General features: G+C 39.9%; 1 protein-coding gene across 1 annotated transcript; it reads left to right on the forward strand.

Moving 5' to 3' along the window:
* The first annotated feature begins 7,066 nt into the window (after nucleotides 1–7,066).
* LOC142158603 (uncharacterized) lies at nucleotides 7,067–13,647 on the forward strand. Its single transcript, XM_075212749.1, has 4 exons — nucleotides 7,067–7,368; nucleotides 7,663–7,746; nucleotides 8,223–8,595; nucleotides 13,590–13,647. The coding sequence occupies exons 1-4, from the start codon at nucleotides 7,206–7,208 to the stop codon at nucleotides 13,645–13,647; spliced, it is 678 nt and encodes a 225-aa protein (XP_075068850.1). The 5' UTR covers nucleotides 7,067–7,205.
* Nucleotides 13,648–16,632: the final 2,985 nt, after the last annotated feature.

Consider the following 16,632-nt stretch of genomic DNA (forward strand, 5'->3'; position numbering starts at 1 on the left):
CCTGCAAATGTTTTCATTTTATCCACATGTATTTATGTTCTTCTCCATTTATACAACTCATTGCTGATGTTTTATACGTGTAAACCTGTTTAAATAAACAATAAAAAATTTTGTTTAAAAAAAATAAAATAAAAAAAAAATGCTATGTCCTATAGTGTATAGTCGATTTGAATGCAGGTGGATGGTGTATTGTGGATATTGTGAAGGTAGGTAAAGAAACTTTGTGTAGTGTCTTGTGGGCCATCTACCTCTGAATGAAGGTGATGTATTGTGAAGGTAAATGAGGTGGTATATTCTATGGTGTAATGTGGATATGTTTATCTGAATGCAGTTGGATGGTGTATTGTGTGTGGTGTGTACAGATGTAAGTGATCAGAGCTGACTATGAAGGCAGCTCTATCCACTTACATACTCATGTGGTTATTAGGAGACAAGGTCACCGTACCAGATATTAGCCAGCATGATGAAATAAGAGATGATGGCTCAACCACGACTAACAAGGCCTGATAAAGTCACATGTACAAAATGTTGGAGATCCACAAGAAGCATTACTGAGTTATATCAGCAGTGCTGGAAAGAGCCAGTATTGGCGTGACTGACAAGAGACAAAAGTAAGCATTATAATACAGGAAGAAGAAGGGTCTGGCTGACTGTATATTACCAATATGTCAATATCAATAAAATACCTCTTCTCCTGTAACTGCAGCTTGAAGACTTCCTCCTTTTCTTGTATACTTTAGACTGTTGTCCTACAGCTTTGAGCTGGTGACTTAAGTAATGACAGGGGAAGGACGCAATGGAAGAGTGTCCAGCTAGTTAGTGCTTACAACATAGGTGGGAGAGGTAGATAAACTGGGTGACAAAGAGGGAAAATGACAGTGTGAAGAGGGGACGGGAGTGAGTTAGAAGAAGAGCTGGTAGGCTTTGATGAAGAAATGGATTTTGAGATAACATTTGAAGCCTTCATCGTCATCATCATCATCACCATTTATTTATATAGCGCCACTAATTCCGCAGTGCTGTACAGAGAACTCATTCACATCAGTCCCTGCCCCATTGGAGCTTACAGTCTAAATTCCCTAATACACACACAGACAGACTAGGGTCAATTTGTTAGCAGCCAATTAACCTAATGGTATGTTTTTTGGAGTGTGGGAGGAAACCGGAGCACCCGGAGAAAACCCACGCGAACACGGGAAGAACATACAAACTCCACACAGATAAGGCCATGGTCAGGAATTGAACTCATGACCCCAGTGCTGTAAGGCAGAAGTGCTAACCACTACGCCACCATGCTGCCCATAGAGGGAGCCTTAGAGGGAGGTGGAAAGTCTTGACTGGGAGAGGAAGTGAGTTCCAAAGGAGGGGAGCAGCACAGGAGAAGTTTTGGAGGCGTGAGTAACAGGAAGCAATGAGAGAGAAGGAGAGGCAGAGAGGCAGTGGTTGTTGGCAGAACTACAAGCCCTAGCATGCTTTTCCAGCCAATAGCTGGCAGGAAATCATCATAATTTATTTATTTATATATATATAGTGCCAGCAGATTCCATAGCGCTTTACAATTGGAAACAGGTTTAATAGGATAGGATCTAGCTCCGAGGAGCTTGGGAAGAACACCAGTGACCCCAGAGAAGCGACTAAGTACCCATCCAAATACTACTGTGCGGCTTCAGAAATTTCCGCTTGGTTTTGGTTCAGAACTCAAGAATTGGCTGCTCGACTTCAGGAAGGAAGAAGACATACTGCAGAAACTTTCTGGGAATCAAGCTACAATCAAGTTGGAACAGGATGCCAAAGTATCATCTTCTCATTCATCCCATAATAGTCTTCATTATATTGGTATTAGTCACACATGAAGACTAAAGGACAACAAATGATGAACTATTAAGGAAAGGGGGGTATGGACATTATGCATTATGGACTTTGCGGACATGGCATTTACTTTACATGAATGTCTTTTTTTTTTATTCCTTTGTGCCTTTCCTCTTTTCCTCTTCTCCTCTTCTCCTTTCTTCTCTCCTGCTCTTCACCCCCTCGGGGAAAGGGTGTTTTTCCACTATGGTTCCCCCCTCTAGGAGGTTTTTTCCTGTTGTGCGCCAATAACACAAGAGGTTTTTTTTTATCTCCTCCATAGTTGGTAGCGAAAGGAAGAGAGAGTTGAAAATATCGGAGTCTCTCTCTCTCCCTCTCTCTTTATTTTTTTTAGGTCACCACCAAATCTAGGGACAGGTAACTTCTAACTTGTAGTGTCGGGTTTCCGACAACACGGGGACTGTTGAAGAATCTTCTCCTATGATATGATTCTCAAGCCATTTCATGCAGTGTTCAAAGTATCTTCCCTCCTCCCAGCCACATGGCAACATTAGCTTTTTTGCATGTGTTTGTAAAACCCCACACACAACTCAGGTTTCAAAGCTGTTATCTGAAACTGACCATAGACAAAGGAGGGTGTTAGGACACTGGGAGGGTCACTTTGATTTTACTGTTGGACACATACACAGTGGGGAGAACCGACAGAGGGGATGATATCATTACCCCTGGACACAAGAAGCTCCACGTGTGTGTAGTGAATCACTACACACACGTTGCTGCTGGGAGTTTCCAGGTCTGGACTATAAAAGTTCAGACCCGGGACTCCCCCCTCTCTCTTGCTGCCTGTCTGCCCCTGGACAACAATCACTACACTACACTGCACTACACTAGGGCCACACTACACTACAGAAAACATATAAGACACTCTACACTACAGAAAATACACATATTATAGTACATTATACTACACTAGGGACACACTACACTACAAAAAATACACTACACTACAGGAAAGGGTTAATAGGAACACTACACTAATAGGGACACACTACTCTACAGAATATATATATATATATATATATATATATATATATATATATATATATATATATATATATATGTGTGTGTGTGTGTGTGAACTGCGATTACAAGCCTTTCTGTGTTAACAGTAAACTACTTTGATTTAAATACATACATATGTTGTGAGTATTGGTTATTTATAACAAATATATATTGTGAAGTACTGTTGAGATACAGTAGTTATTGGATAAATAATTCTGTGAAGCTTAAGTGTTATTTAGTGTGGTATAAAGACTGAGTAAGGCAACATTGTGTAAGGAAAAGTGCATAAAAGTGTGAGTTTTATAACGAGTGTATTTGAGAACAGTATAAAAGGATAGTGTGCGCATGTGAGGTGCAACCACAGGTCCTTTTACACTTAGCAACTTTATGAAGATGCTTTCTGGGAGTTCCCGGATGGGGTATGCGCAGAGGGGGCGGGGTTTGACGAATCGCATCATTTTGGCAGGAATGCATCATTTTACAGGGGATGTGGGGTCAAAATGATGCCATTTCTTGAGAATCGCATCATTGCCGCTATAATTCTGCCCACTTCATTAGGAATTGTGTAGATGCGGGAGGATGCCCTACTCTCCCGTAAGTCCAGGAGAGTTGTCAGTTGTGGAATACTTGCAGAGAGATGATCACCTGGTAATGTAGGGTATTCACAGAGAGATGATCACTTGGTAATGCAGGGTATTCAGTAACAGCGCTGGAAACACCTGGAGCCTGGAGCCAAGACTATCCTCAGGAGAGAAAGTGTGTTGTTCTGGCAATGAGCAGTTCTCAGGAATAGTTTTAAATAGGGTATCTTATATACCTATTAGTTGCACAGACACCCAATGTATGACACCTCTATCTGTACTACACCCAATTACTTTGTTGCTAAACAATGTATGTGCAGTGCTCATGTCTGAATAAACACCCATTGTATCCAGTATAAACCCCATAAGAGATTGCACTGAAGTTTTTTCGGCACTGGCGATGTGCCCCTTGTATTCCACATCCCAGTTCTGAACAGAGCAGTGATTGCAATAAGCACAGCGGTATGGGGGAGCGTGGCCTCGCTGTGCATGAGCAAGCTCCATCAGGGGCTAACCACAGCATCTAAACTGGTGAGACATCTAGTGGCTGCATTAAGAATAACACATATTACTGCACTCACTGTCTTTAACAGAAATTTATTTTAATAACAAAAATATGTATAACTTAAATAACTAAGCATAATGACCTATGTGGTAATTTTATAAATGAAACAATGCTTCAGGTGACCTGAATTTTGAATAATCCTGACTACTCTAGGTATATATTGTGTTTCTCCACCCACTTGTGTAATTTCTTCTGACCCAGCAAAATATTGTCTCATATGACCAGTCTATTGTTTTGATCCCCATGCAGTTCTTCAGTTCTTCAGTTTCAGATGTTCCTTCTGCAGGTGTGTTAGCTGCTGTAATTTAGTTTGTTGTCATCATATTGTTCATGTGGCTTGGACTCATCCTATAATCCTTTCTTCCTTAAATGTCTGTATTTTTCCTAAAACACTTACTTTCATGCATAATAACATGGTAGGAACAATTTCCTACGTTTTGCATAACTTTGCCTGTTTTCCCCACTGTTTGCTGTATTTGTCAACTATTTAAATCTGCAAAGATATAATTTCTAGGAAAGGCAGAGATTGCAGATTTATAGGAGACCTTGTGATTTTGACTCTGTTTGGAGCTGATGTTATCAACAAGTTTTGGTTTTAGAAGGCGTCTTGTGGTTGGTCCTTGTTTATCTACTCATGAGTCTCTATGCAGCACTATTGTTCCATATATAGATTGGTTTGATTACTTGATCCGGTATAGATTCATAAGCACCCGTGTGCAACAAATAAAAGACATTACAAGGTATATATTGGGTTTATGAACATTGGACACATCAAGGAAAAAAAATTGGAATCGAACACATACTTAAAAATTCAGGATTGGGACTTTTAAATAAGTGACTTCTTCTTTTATTGAGGCTATTTTATTTCTTCTCCTACAAAATTGTATGTTCTTCAATAATGTTTTTGACATGTACCTGCATATTTTGCTCTCTACGGGCCTGATTCATTAAGGAAAGCTAAGTAAAAAAATTTGAGTAAGCAGTCTCCTGGACAAAACCATGTTACAATGCAATAATGCAAACTGGTTTTCTATTTTGCGCATAAGTTAAATACTGTTTTTTTTTCATGTAGCACACACATACTTGATAGCTTATTTGTGCACTGAAATTTAAAGTTGATATTTGTGTGCTACACAGGGGCGGATCTAGACTATTGATATACCCGGGGCGATTTTAGGGGGTGCGATTTAGGCCCCGCCCCCTTTTTGATTTCTCAGGCTGCTGGCGGCTGCACACTATGTGCAGGTCCGCTCGGTAGTGGCAGTGTGCTGTCCCGCTGCTCTGATTGTGTTTAAAACACAATCAGAACAGCCGGGCAGCACACTGTCACTACTGAACGGAGCTGCACAGTGTGCAGCTGTCGGCAGCAAGCCCCTGCTAGGGGGCCCCGATCGCCCCCCACTGGTGCTACATGAAAAACAGACAGTATTTAACTTATGTGCAAAATAGTAAACTAGTTTGCACGAGCAGAGTCAGTCCACTAAGAGAGGCCGAGGGAGGATGTTAAATAGAGTAGTTTGAATGTGGATTATTAATAGGGATGTTGAAATCACCCATAATGATGGTGCGGATGTCAGTGGATAAGAAATGAGGGAGCCAGGCAGAAAAATGTTTAAGAAATTGTTGGTGTGGTCCAGGGGGCGATAGATCACAGCAATACGCATAGAGAAAGGGTTAGAAATACCAATAGCATGTATTTCAAATGATGCGAACATGAGTGATGGGCAGAACTATTAATATACAATGTGAGGAAAGAATTAGTCCAACCCCACCTTGTCTGCTCCCAGGTGTGGGTGAAATGGAGGCCACCATATAAACAGACTGCAGGTGAGGCAGTGTCTGATTGTGTAAGCCAGGTAAATGTTATTGCCAGAAGGTTGAGGTTGTTTGAGTGGAAGAGGTCATGTATGGAGTTCCCTTTGTTACAAACAGAGCGTGCATTCCATAGGGCACATTTAAAGAGATGGGAGACAGGTGATGTGTTTGAGGTCAGCTGGATTTCTGTGTTCTGAATAAGATATATGTGTATCTGCATCTATTCACATTACTTAATTGTCATTTCCTTTTGGTCTACTGCAGAAAAGAAGATTCCCATTTGATTTTTAAAGCTTTAAACAACAGATGTCGGGTTGTTTGTATTTAATTTGAATTTAATTTTAAAATGTAACTTACTCATTTATTAATAGCACTGTCAAAAAGATATTGGGCTAGATTTACTAACAGGCGTGATGCATGGTGGCTTCATCGCGGCGGTTTTCCGGCGGGTTTGCATTGCAAACAGCCGGATTTACTAATGGGCGCATATCAGCTTCAATTTGAAGCCGCCTGCGATGTCACGGCGGGATGTAATGCTCAAAGCCGCCGGCGGCTTTGAATAGAACATGGCGCTTTTGCTTTAAATGACGGCGCTTTTGTGTAAAGGCGTTTTTTTTGAAAATTACACCTGTCTCCTGGCCTGTTACTATTGGCTATTTTCAAAGTCAGGGGATTTGACATCACAAGCCCTATATAAACCACTGGCCTGGCACTTTTTCTTTGATAGGGGTTTGAGGAGTTTTGTGAGAGGAGTTTGGAGGATAGTGGTTTGCTGTGAGTTGGTGAGAGTTGGAGTTTGGTGGATTGGTGGAGCGATATCTGATTGAAGTGTGAGTAGTCCTGTGGTATTTTTCTGTTTTGTACATTTATTTTCTCTTTTATTTTCTGTATTTTTTTTTGGTATTTGACTTGTCCTTTGTCTGTGTTACTTGTGTGTGACTGTGTTGAGAGTGTGTCTGTACTTAGTGTAGTTTGTCTTTTGTGTTTGTAAGTCTTTCTGTGTTTTGTGTGTTTGACATTTATTTGTCATTATGTCCAGAGATAGGAGGGGAGAACAAGCTGAGGAGAGGGAGATGGAGGTTGAGGGGTCAGAGGAGGGAGAGGGAGAGGTTGAGGAGACAGGTCAGGGCAGGAAGACCAAGACAGGGAGGAATGTGCGCTTCTCACATGATGAGAATTGTGTGTTGGTGCACAATATCGTTCCCTGTTATGAGGTCATACTAGGGAACCTGGCAGCCCGGACTCCTCTAAGGCGGCGTCACCAATTGTGGGGGCGTGTCTGTGATGCCGTGAACGCAGTGGGCCCACTAAAGAGGACAGTGGCGCACTGCCGCAAGCGGTTTTCTGATATAAAAAGGAGGCTGAAAGAGAAGATGGCCCAGGAAAAGAGGGCAACCAGGCGCACGGGTGGTGGCCCCCCTCTTCGTATTGAGTACACAACGTACGAGGAGGAGCTGCGACAGATAATGCCGGCAGAGATTGTCGAGGGGATAAACGTCCAAGACACGGATTCGCCCTCTTTTGGACAAGTAGTTGGTGAGTTATTTGCATATTTTACTCTAACAGTATTTAATTTTTTTTTATTTTTTTTTAAAAATGCTTTTTTCTTTGCAAAACTGCTTTTCTCTTTGCAAACGTTTTTTCTTATTTGTTTTTTTTTGTTTTGTTTTGTTTTTCAAAGTGTATTTTTGACTCTAATAGTTTGTAAAGGTTTTTTTTTCTCATAGAAAAAAAAATACAAAATTTGCAAACACATTTGTGCAATAAACAGTATATTTGGAAATTGTTTTTTTCTGGAAATACATTGTATGCTTTTTCTAATACATCCAGAATCGCCAGGACCGCAGTTCAGTCCCAGTGCCAGACCTACACCTCCACCTTCAGCGAGAGATTCGGGCACAGACGAGCAAGCAGGTGCGTGATTTCTGTTTAGGAGAGAAATAATGGAGTTACTTGATTTTCTGTGCAAATATTGCTGTCAATGTTTTTTTTTTTTCTTTTTATTGTTTGCAATGAGAAGTTAGGGCTACATTTTACTAAACTGATATGTTGCCTATAGAAACCCATCAGAATATACCTTTACTTTATTTATTGCATTCAACAAAATGACAGCTAAAATCTGATTGGTTGCTATAGGCAACATCTCCACTTTTTATAGCATGCAGTTTAGTCAAAATAACCCAGCATGTACTACACAGTCCAAATGATAATGGGTATTAAAAGGATAATAAGTGCATCCGTAAGCAGGTAGCATAGGACTAGAAATCAGGAATGCAAACATTGTGAAAGAATCTGTAGTTGCTAAAGAATATTCTTTCCTATCCAGTGTTCAAAATGCAATATACAAACATATTATATACTATATACTTACCGTCATTTTTCATACACAGGGCCCTCTTCATACCAGCCACCTCAGGCGGAGTCCCTGGAAATGTCCCCTGAGCCAGAGGATCAAACGACCATCACCCTGGTAACAGTGGATGCCCCTGTGTCTGGCCTCCAGGAAGTTTCACCTGGCCCTGCTGAACCATCACACCACCAACCTGCACCTGAAACTATGGACCCAGCCAGAGAAATGGCGCTGTCTATTGGCGCATTCCAGCAGCAACAGACATTGTTCATGGACAGGCAAACTCGCCACATGTCACAAATTGCGGCCCAGTTGAGGCGACTACACCGCTCCACTAGCCAAATCCCTGCTGCAATAAACCGGCTGGCAAGCGCTTTGGAGCAAACGAATGTGCAGCTGGCCCAAATGTCTTGGTCTGTGGACGCCATGCATTCCTCCGTTCGCGAGGGGAATGCCAATGTTATCCGGCTGGCAGGCCAACTCCAGCAGGAACTCATTGCCCGCTTGCCGGCACCTTTTTCATCGGCCTCCACCAGTACTGCTAGTACGCCGACCAGATCGACACATAGCACTCCTCCAAGGAGAGGTGCTCGCACCAGGGGTGGGTGAGGGAGGGTAGAGAGTGGGGCTAAGCACAGTGATATGCCAGCGAAAAGACGGCGCTGGGGCAAAAAATTTATTATTGGGGAATGTTTTGTGTAAGCGTTATACTTTTTCTTTTATTATGTTGTAATGCAATAAATGCAGTTATATTTCATTCATATCATTCTTTCTTTTCTTCCCATTAAACAAGAGTATACTGTTTTCTTTAAAACGATGCACTAATTTCACATACACATTGACCTCTAACTGTCACTTTCCAAGGATTTTAACAATTACAACATTCACAGTACACACTATCCTCTATTTAAAGGGTCCAATTTTATTAAAATATTCCATAAATAAAACCATTGCACTGACATAAAATCAAAAACCAATATATGTTTTTTATTGTATGTACTTACATTTAAAGTAGTTTGTAATGAGACGGTCTCAAATCTGCCTCCCCCTGTGTGCTCTGCACATCACCAAATGGGACACGGGCCCCTACTTGTTCACTGTGTACTGCAATAATCGGTGGGGTAAGTTGATGTAAAGCTAGATTATGTATCAGACAGCAAGCCAGGATAATATCAGACACCTTAACAGGTGCATACATAAGCACCCCACCAAATATATCTAGGAACCTGGTTTACATGAGTACAAACATTGGTACTACGTCCACATCAGGCAAAGATTCCAGATTCATACGCACTTTAAATGCACGTGGAGTGGCCGGTAAACCTTTACATCAGTAAATAGGATTCAATAATACAGGATGGGAAAAAAAACCAAAAAACCTCACATTACATGCCAGTTTGCCCATTTCCCATATACAATCCTAAAGGAGGAAACTTTGCACAAAATGGCTCTTTCTCTTATGTTAGAAATGGCTAAATAGTTCAAACAGCACACTGTTTGAACAATCTCGCTGCTCACAAGCAGCGCTTTCATTTTGGTCTATTGAATGGCGGTTTTCCGGCGGCTTTATAAACCCCCTAATAGTAAATCCGGCTGTTTGTATGTAGAACATTGTTGAAACCGTCATGGCGCTTTATACAGAGGCGGGTTTGGAAACATCATTTTTGGCCGTTTGGACGGCGGGTTTAGCCTTAGTAAATCCGGCGATGGCTAAACCGCCGCCAAACCCGCCGAAAGTCGGCGGGTTTACAAACACGCCTGATAGTAAATCTAGCCCATTGTCTCTTGTGTATATGGCACTTCATTACATTATTATATGTACATATATGGTAATATGACTTTTGCATATGCCACTACCACTATCAAGCTGCATCTCTGAATTATCATAGGACATAAGTTTACGCATTTGTACGCCGGACGCGTACCTGATGCAGAAATACTGCGGCTTGGGAGATGAATGTATCTGGAAATATGTGAGACTGAACGTACATACTGAACGTACATACTTTTTTTGGTGACAGAATCTTTATGCATCAAACTGTAAAAGTAAAATATTAAACATAGATTAATAGTATTTAAGAAAACAGATTAGATATGACTTTTACAATTTGCAATCAAAGACGTTGAATGAATAGTATATCTTTACAGAGGTGACATCCAAATGTAATTTTTGCAAGTTCCTTTATATTGTTTGCTTGTAGATAAATTAAATCTGCTCATTTGTAATGTTTCTTCTGTCTGGACAAAGGCCAAAAAAGAAAAAGAAACATTGATTCCATATGTACCAGAGTAATTCCAAGGTGATTTTGTATCAACAAGCCAAACAGGGATTGCGGGTCTTTAGTTCTGAGAAGAACAGTGGGTTGTTGATACTTCTCCCTTCTCTTTGTGACACTAGTAGGTGACAGCCAAAAGGTCTCTTCTCCTTTCATCCTCTGCGTTAGTTTCCATGTAATAATGGATTGCAGAGCTTGTTTTACTTTAGAGTTTCTCTGCAAAAATGTAAAAATGATCTATGTAATGCTGGTGGGCAGTGTGCATTATAATAATACTCACCTCTGGCCACCCACAAAATTCCTGATCTTTAGGGTGCAACCAAGTTATATGGAGTAATGTAGGCTCTTCCAGAAAATATTAGAGCACTTAATGTGCAAGTAATATCTAAACTGGGAAAAGAGTTAACAATTCATTACATGTTTTAATGTCTCTGCTATCAGAATACAATGGCTCAAAAGCAGCAGAGATTTTGTAAAATTTAAAATGATTGAGTAGCAGGAGGTAATTGATCAGTTGCGCCCAGAAATTAGTGGAATATCTACAGAAAGTGTGTGGGGGGCTTGGTAATTGCCCTCTCTGCTTGCTGACAATACTGACCAGGTTTTATAGTATCCTTGCCAGCGCTCCAGAGCACAGAGATATCATTTTACAGACAGGAGACGAAAAGCTAATTCCATTCAATAATAGGCTTAGTCTTGGGTGGAATTAGGCAAAATAAGCTGCACCAGAGAATTGGTCTCACCTGCGATCCTCTGATTTAGTAAGTCCCCGGATGCCTCCATTGTTCCCAAGCAGGAAATTCTTTCTCTAATTAGGCGCTCTTTGTCAAACAAGTGTTGTTGAAGCCCTGGTCCTGTTAACATACCATTCAGACAGCCATTAATAAATCGTAGCAATATCAATCAGTGGCCTGATTTGTCCTTTAAAGTAATGTGGACCACTCATGTGGTGATTTCAATGACCTAGATTGCTTACAGAAGTGCATCTACCCGGCCTATATGCACATTGGCATGCATGGGTGGTCTTTAGGCAACCGCACGTTGCAGTCCAATCATATAGCATGACCTGTAATGAATTTGCATAATTGTCCAGAAGTATATGTAGACATTGTCCATTGATGGTTTAGTGTCCATTAAAAGACAAGATCTGCACGTTTGGGTAACATAAGAGGACACAGCAAACAAAATATTGTAACATTTATATCCTTAGCTGTGCCTGGTTGTTGTCTGTATGTCTCTATATTGGGCAGCCATACTGGTAGGTTAAGTGGCTGTGTAAAGAGTTGTCACAACAATTGTGAGACTTGCCGAGGCTGACATCAGCCTAGCAGAAATCTCATGGGTTCATGGATAGGTAGAGATACTAAAAAGTGCTGCACCTATTCTGATTGTAAATCATGTATTGGTGATAGTCATTACAGCGAATCCGAAAATCCCGACAACACTTACCCTGACATGGTAATGGCGAAAGCTCTCATTACCGACAGACTACAATAGCCCCCTTAACAGCAGGAGTGTAAGTGTCGGCATTCAAAGTGACATACATCTGTGTGCCGGCCTGTTCTTCTCTCGCAATTGTTGCCTGTCACTTTTTCAAGCAGGCTGTGTTTGTTTTATGTCGCCAATGAGAGCTGTCACCAATGAGAGCTTTCGCCATTACCCTGTCGGGTAAAGTCTTGTCGGGATTTTCGGATTCACACTCTCGTACCCCACCCGTCCACACTAGAGCAAGTTTTCAAACATCTGACATACTTTGTTCCTTTCTATTAACACATGAGATAAACTGCTAAACAGGGATAATGTAAGTAACTAATTGGTCACAGTATGTATAACTTGTACTTCTTAAGCACATCAAATGCTATGTTCGCTAAAAGAATTAACACCACGGACCAATCAATAGCCTAAGATAACAGCGGTCTCTTGTGGAGAATGAAAGAAAAATGAAAGGCATACTTGGGTGTGATTCATCAGGGCACACATCTGAGCACAACGTGCGTTTGTTTAAAACGTACATAAATCTGCTCTGCGTATTCCCGAATTCAACAGGGAATGGATCTGAAGATCCGTGCGCTGATGAACTCAGGTGTAGATCAGCTGTGTTCTACTATACAAGACACTGCAGGATACATCCAATACATTTCTGGATTATAAATTTGCAAAAGAACGCACACAATTTTTTTTAAAATTAATGTCACCTGTTAATTATATATGTGTTAATGAGAAAACAATTTGTTTCATAAAATACATTTATTAGGATGTTCTTAATGTCTGCAAACAGATGTTAAAACATGCATAGGAGACTGTCATCACTAGGACTCAGGACATAGACTGGCCCTGTAGCTGGGGCAAGAGATACGGCAGAAAACAAGTTATCTTGCGATGCCCAAAGCTTGATTCAAATGTGGCTGCGTGCCCTTGAGTTTGGTACAGCCTTACTGGAATTGACTACGGTCAGATGACCTTTCCGTGCTTCGTTCACTTCCTGAAATTATAGGCTGCATTAAGTGTTCTTTGTACTCAAAGACAGAGTGGGCATGGCTGTGTTTACAGGTGTATAGTCCGGTTCTGGGCATGCAAGTGATTTTGCTCACAATATGCTCAAAATCGGCAGAGACGTGCCGATGAATCAGTCCCATTGTGTCTATCACAATAATTATATAAAAATAAGATAATATTTGTACCACCGCTTTAGTGTAAACAATGAAAACTCCTCTGTAGACAAAGAAAACTCCTCTGTAAATCTTCATTGTAAAGGATATGGCACTCCCTAGCAATATAATAATACATAATTCATCATATCAGTAGGAAAAAATATATACAGCACATTAAGAACTGCTACAGCACCCAGTAACTGAAGATGGTTAAAAATTATAACAAATATGATGTTCAGTATATTTAGAAAAAAAGAGATGGGTTTTCAGTTCATGAATCCAGATGGTCTCCCCGTGGAAGAGGTTTTTTTTAGCTCTATTTCCCCCCACCCCTCTTGTCCACAATTGCTTTTTCAATACCTTTAGTCCTTATTGATTCTGTCATGAACCTCCAAAACATGTTTATGACAGTAGTTTACACATTATGAGTAAGAATCCCCATCTTAATATTTAAGATGTGTCCTTGGATTCTCGTTTTAGTGTCCTAGTGTCTTCCCCACATATTGGAGTCCACAAGGACCTTCCAAGTGATAAATAATACATTTCAGGTTACAACTAATATTGCTTTTAAGTTGATAAAGTCTCTTTGATATTGGAATGAAATCCACTCATGTTGACAGCCCATTTACAGACTTTCCACATTACCATATGTGGAAAGTCTGTAAATGGGGTGGGAAAAAGCTTTTGCTGGTTTTCTCAAGCCGTGTTTTTTTGCCATTTGCTTGTTTATGTACTGTTAGTGCTAGACAGCTTCTCAAACGTTGTCTTAAAAATCAACTTCTGGCTTCTGGTAAGAGTCTTATTCAATATAGGATCTTTAAGTAAGACTTCCCAATTTCTATTCAGAATCCTTCTTATTTGTGGGTCTTGTTTACAGTAATAAGTAAGAAAAGACAGTGCTAGTCGTGTGTTAAACCAGAGTTTCAGTACAGTTTTTCCTCAATCTCTGGAATTGTCCCTTGGGAATAATTTTTACCCATTTGGGACCATAGAAACTTGTAGGACGGAGGTAATTGTTAGCATCAACTTTCTTAAAATAAGTTCTGGTTTTGATGTTATTTCCTAAGATATATATCTCCAGAACATGGAAAACCATCTTGTCTGGCCTAGTACATGTGAATTTCAAATTATTAGCATTATTATTAATATATTCCAAAAGCTTCTCATAAACTCAGGGCCACCCCTCCATGTAAAAAATACATTCTCTATATACTTCTTCCACAGGGTCAAATTCGCACCACAGGGGTTGTTCTTGTAGATATAGTTCTGTTCCCAAAGTTTCATAAAATATTTCAATAACTTGGTGCATACTTTGCCACCATGGCTGTGCCTTGCAGCCGTAGATAACATTTTTACAAAAATTTTAAATAATTGTAATGTAAAATGAATTCCATACTTCCAAAAATAAAATCCACTTGCTCCAACGTGACAGTATGCCCTCTAATTTCTGGATCCTTCACAACCTTGTGAGTGTATGATTGATGTGTACAAGTAAGACACATCAGAAGTCCCCTATAGGTCATCTTCTTGCCATTCAAAATCTTGGTGTATTTGGATGAATTGGGTTGAGTCTCAGACCCAATGGAAGAGAATTAATCCCAGAAATGTTGAGCCTTCCTGGTGGATTGAAACGGACTTATGCAGCTTGGGTAAAAAATTTAAATAAAGTACTCTCGGGTGAGGGATATTTAAATAATCAAGCTCATTCTTATTCAGGATATTCTTCTTAAGGGCCCCTATTAACATTCTGGAAAGCTTTTCCTTAAAGGGTTGGGTAGGGTCAAGAGATAATGTCTTATAGGTCATAGAGTCAAATAACCAGCTACATATAATTATTTTGGTCCATAATCACAGTTCCTCCCCCTTTATCTGCTTGTCTAATTATAATATCAGGGTTATCTTTTAATTCTTTAAGAGCTTTCTTCTCAATTTTTCATAAATTATTGGGTCTAGTGTCTTTCTTCAGTTTTTCCAGGTAATTTTTTACCAATTTTTCAAAGGTTTCCACAAAGCTTTTATTAGCAATTATTCCGGATGTCTGTATGGATAATATTGTCTGATGTAACATTATTAGATCTGTCTGAAGCTTCAAAATTACGGATAATGGCATCTTCCTTCATAAAAAAAAATAAAAATAAATTATAAGGGTCAGTGTCCTTGTAAATTTTTCAGATCTACTGTTTGTATGTATTAAATTGATCAAAGTTAGTAGTTTGTGCAAAAGATAGTCCTGGAGCCTAGGTACACACGGTCTGTACCCAAACATCGGGAAGATAAATCCGGTAGCGTATATGCTACGGCTAACACTTTCCTTCCTGGGTTTCACATCTCCCTTCTGAAACTGGTGGTGAAGATCCCCTTTCCACGATGAAAGATCTTTGCTTCTCCTGCAATAAAGGCAGAGGGCACAAGGGATACATTGTCCAACTGATCTGGGAGAGGCATGCAGTACCTGGTGACTGGAAGGAGTTTGGTCCTGAGGACCATTGGGATTAAGTTGGCTGATGGTCATACAGTTGCACTGCTCACCAAATTCTACAGGCACTGTATGCAGTCTTTATAAGGCCATCACTCCTACCAATTGCATGAGAAGGAAAAGAAGAAAATATTCTGCTTGGGGCACTCTTTGATCTGGATCAAAAATGTTATCTTAATATGAAAACTGGATTTTTTTTTTTTGATTTTTTTTTAAAAAATCCACCGTTGAAAAAGCCTATTGTGAAACACTGAGTGCCTGCACCCAAAGTAGATAGTCCCCTAGCTATAACAATTGCCAATTTACTAGATTAGTATATGAATGAAGAAATAGCAGTAAGTGAAATAGCCATGTAGAAGTTGAATGAAGATGAGCGATTCATACGTAACTGCATGGGAAACTTTGTTGCACAACGATTGGAAGTTAGCTTGGTATACACATATGTAGTCTTAAATAGATAAACAAAAATTGCAATGGTATCTCAAGCCACAATAAACTGTTCAAGCACTGTGAATATTCAAAATAGGTTTTATTAAACACATAAAAAATCACACATAGACTGTGATATCGATACTAAATGTCAAACAATAATGAAATCACAGCAGTAATTATATTATAGAGAATCCACAAAATATATAGGTGCACCTATATTAATAACTCTCATAACCTAATTAATCCTTAAGGCAAATTGATGGTTCAGTATCGATTGGGTGTATTGATATGTAGAGTCATACCACATAGTCTCACTCAGTCATAATCCGATGTAGAATATAGGATAGATGATCTCATTATTTCATATGACCGAGTAAATAGATACTCAAATACGGAGGTAGCGTTCCACAAAGTATAACAAGAAAGGCAGTCTCTTACCAGAAAACCAGGTGGATATTTGAGAATTAAAAGCCGGGATATCAATCCATAAACTGCAACAATCAAAGCAATCTCTTACCAGATATACCTGGATTACTGATGGAATATCCGACTTTTGTTTCCGCAGCAACTTTGTAAGTTCTCGGTCAATGAGTTGTAAATAAAAATCTCAGACGT

The sequence above is a fragment of the Mixophyes fleayi genome, chromosome 1 (assembly GCF_038048845.1).
Source record: "Mixophyes fleayi isolate aMixFle1 chromosome 1, aMixFle1.hap1, whole genome shotgun sequence".
NCBI lineage: Eukaryota > Metazoa > Chordata > Amphibia > Anura > Limnodynastidae > Mixophyes > Mixophyes fleayi.

What these genes read in the sequence shown, in the direction of transcription:
- LOC142158603 (XM_075212749.1), top strand. Translation starts at nt 7,206, where the DNA reads ATGGCCCAGGAAAAGAGGGCAACCAGGCGCACGGGTGGTGGCCCCCCT. An exon ending in CTCTTTTGGACAAGTAGTTG is followed by an intron (nt 7,369 to 7,662) that starts GTGAGTTATTTG and finishes TAATACATCCAG; the next exon opens with AATCGCCAGGACCGCAGTTC. An exon ending in GGGCACAGACGAGCAAGCAG is followed by an intron (nt 7,747 to 8,222) that starts GTGCGTGATTTC and finishes TTTCATACACAG; the next exon opens with GGCCCTCTTCATACCAGCCA.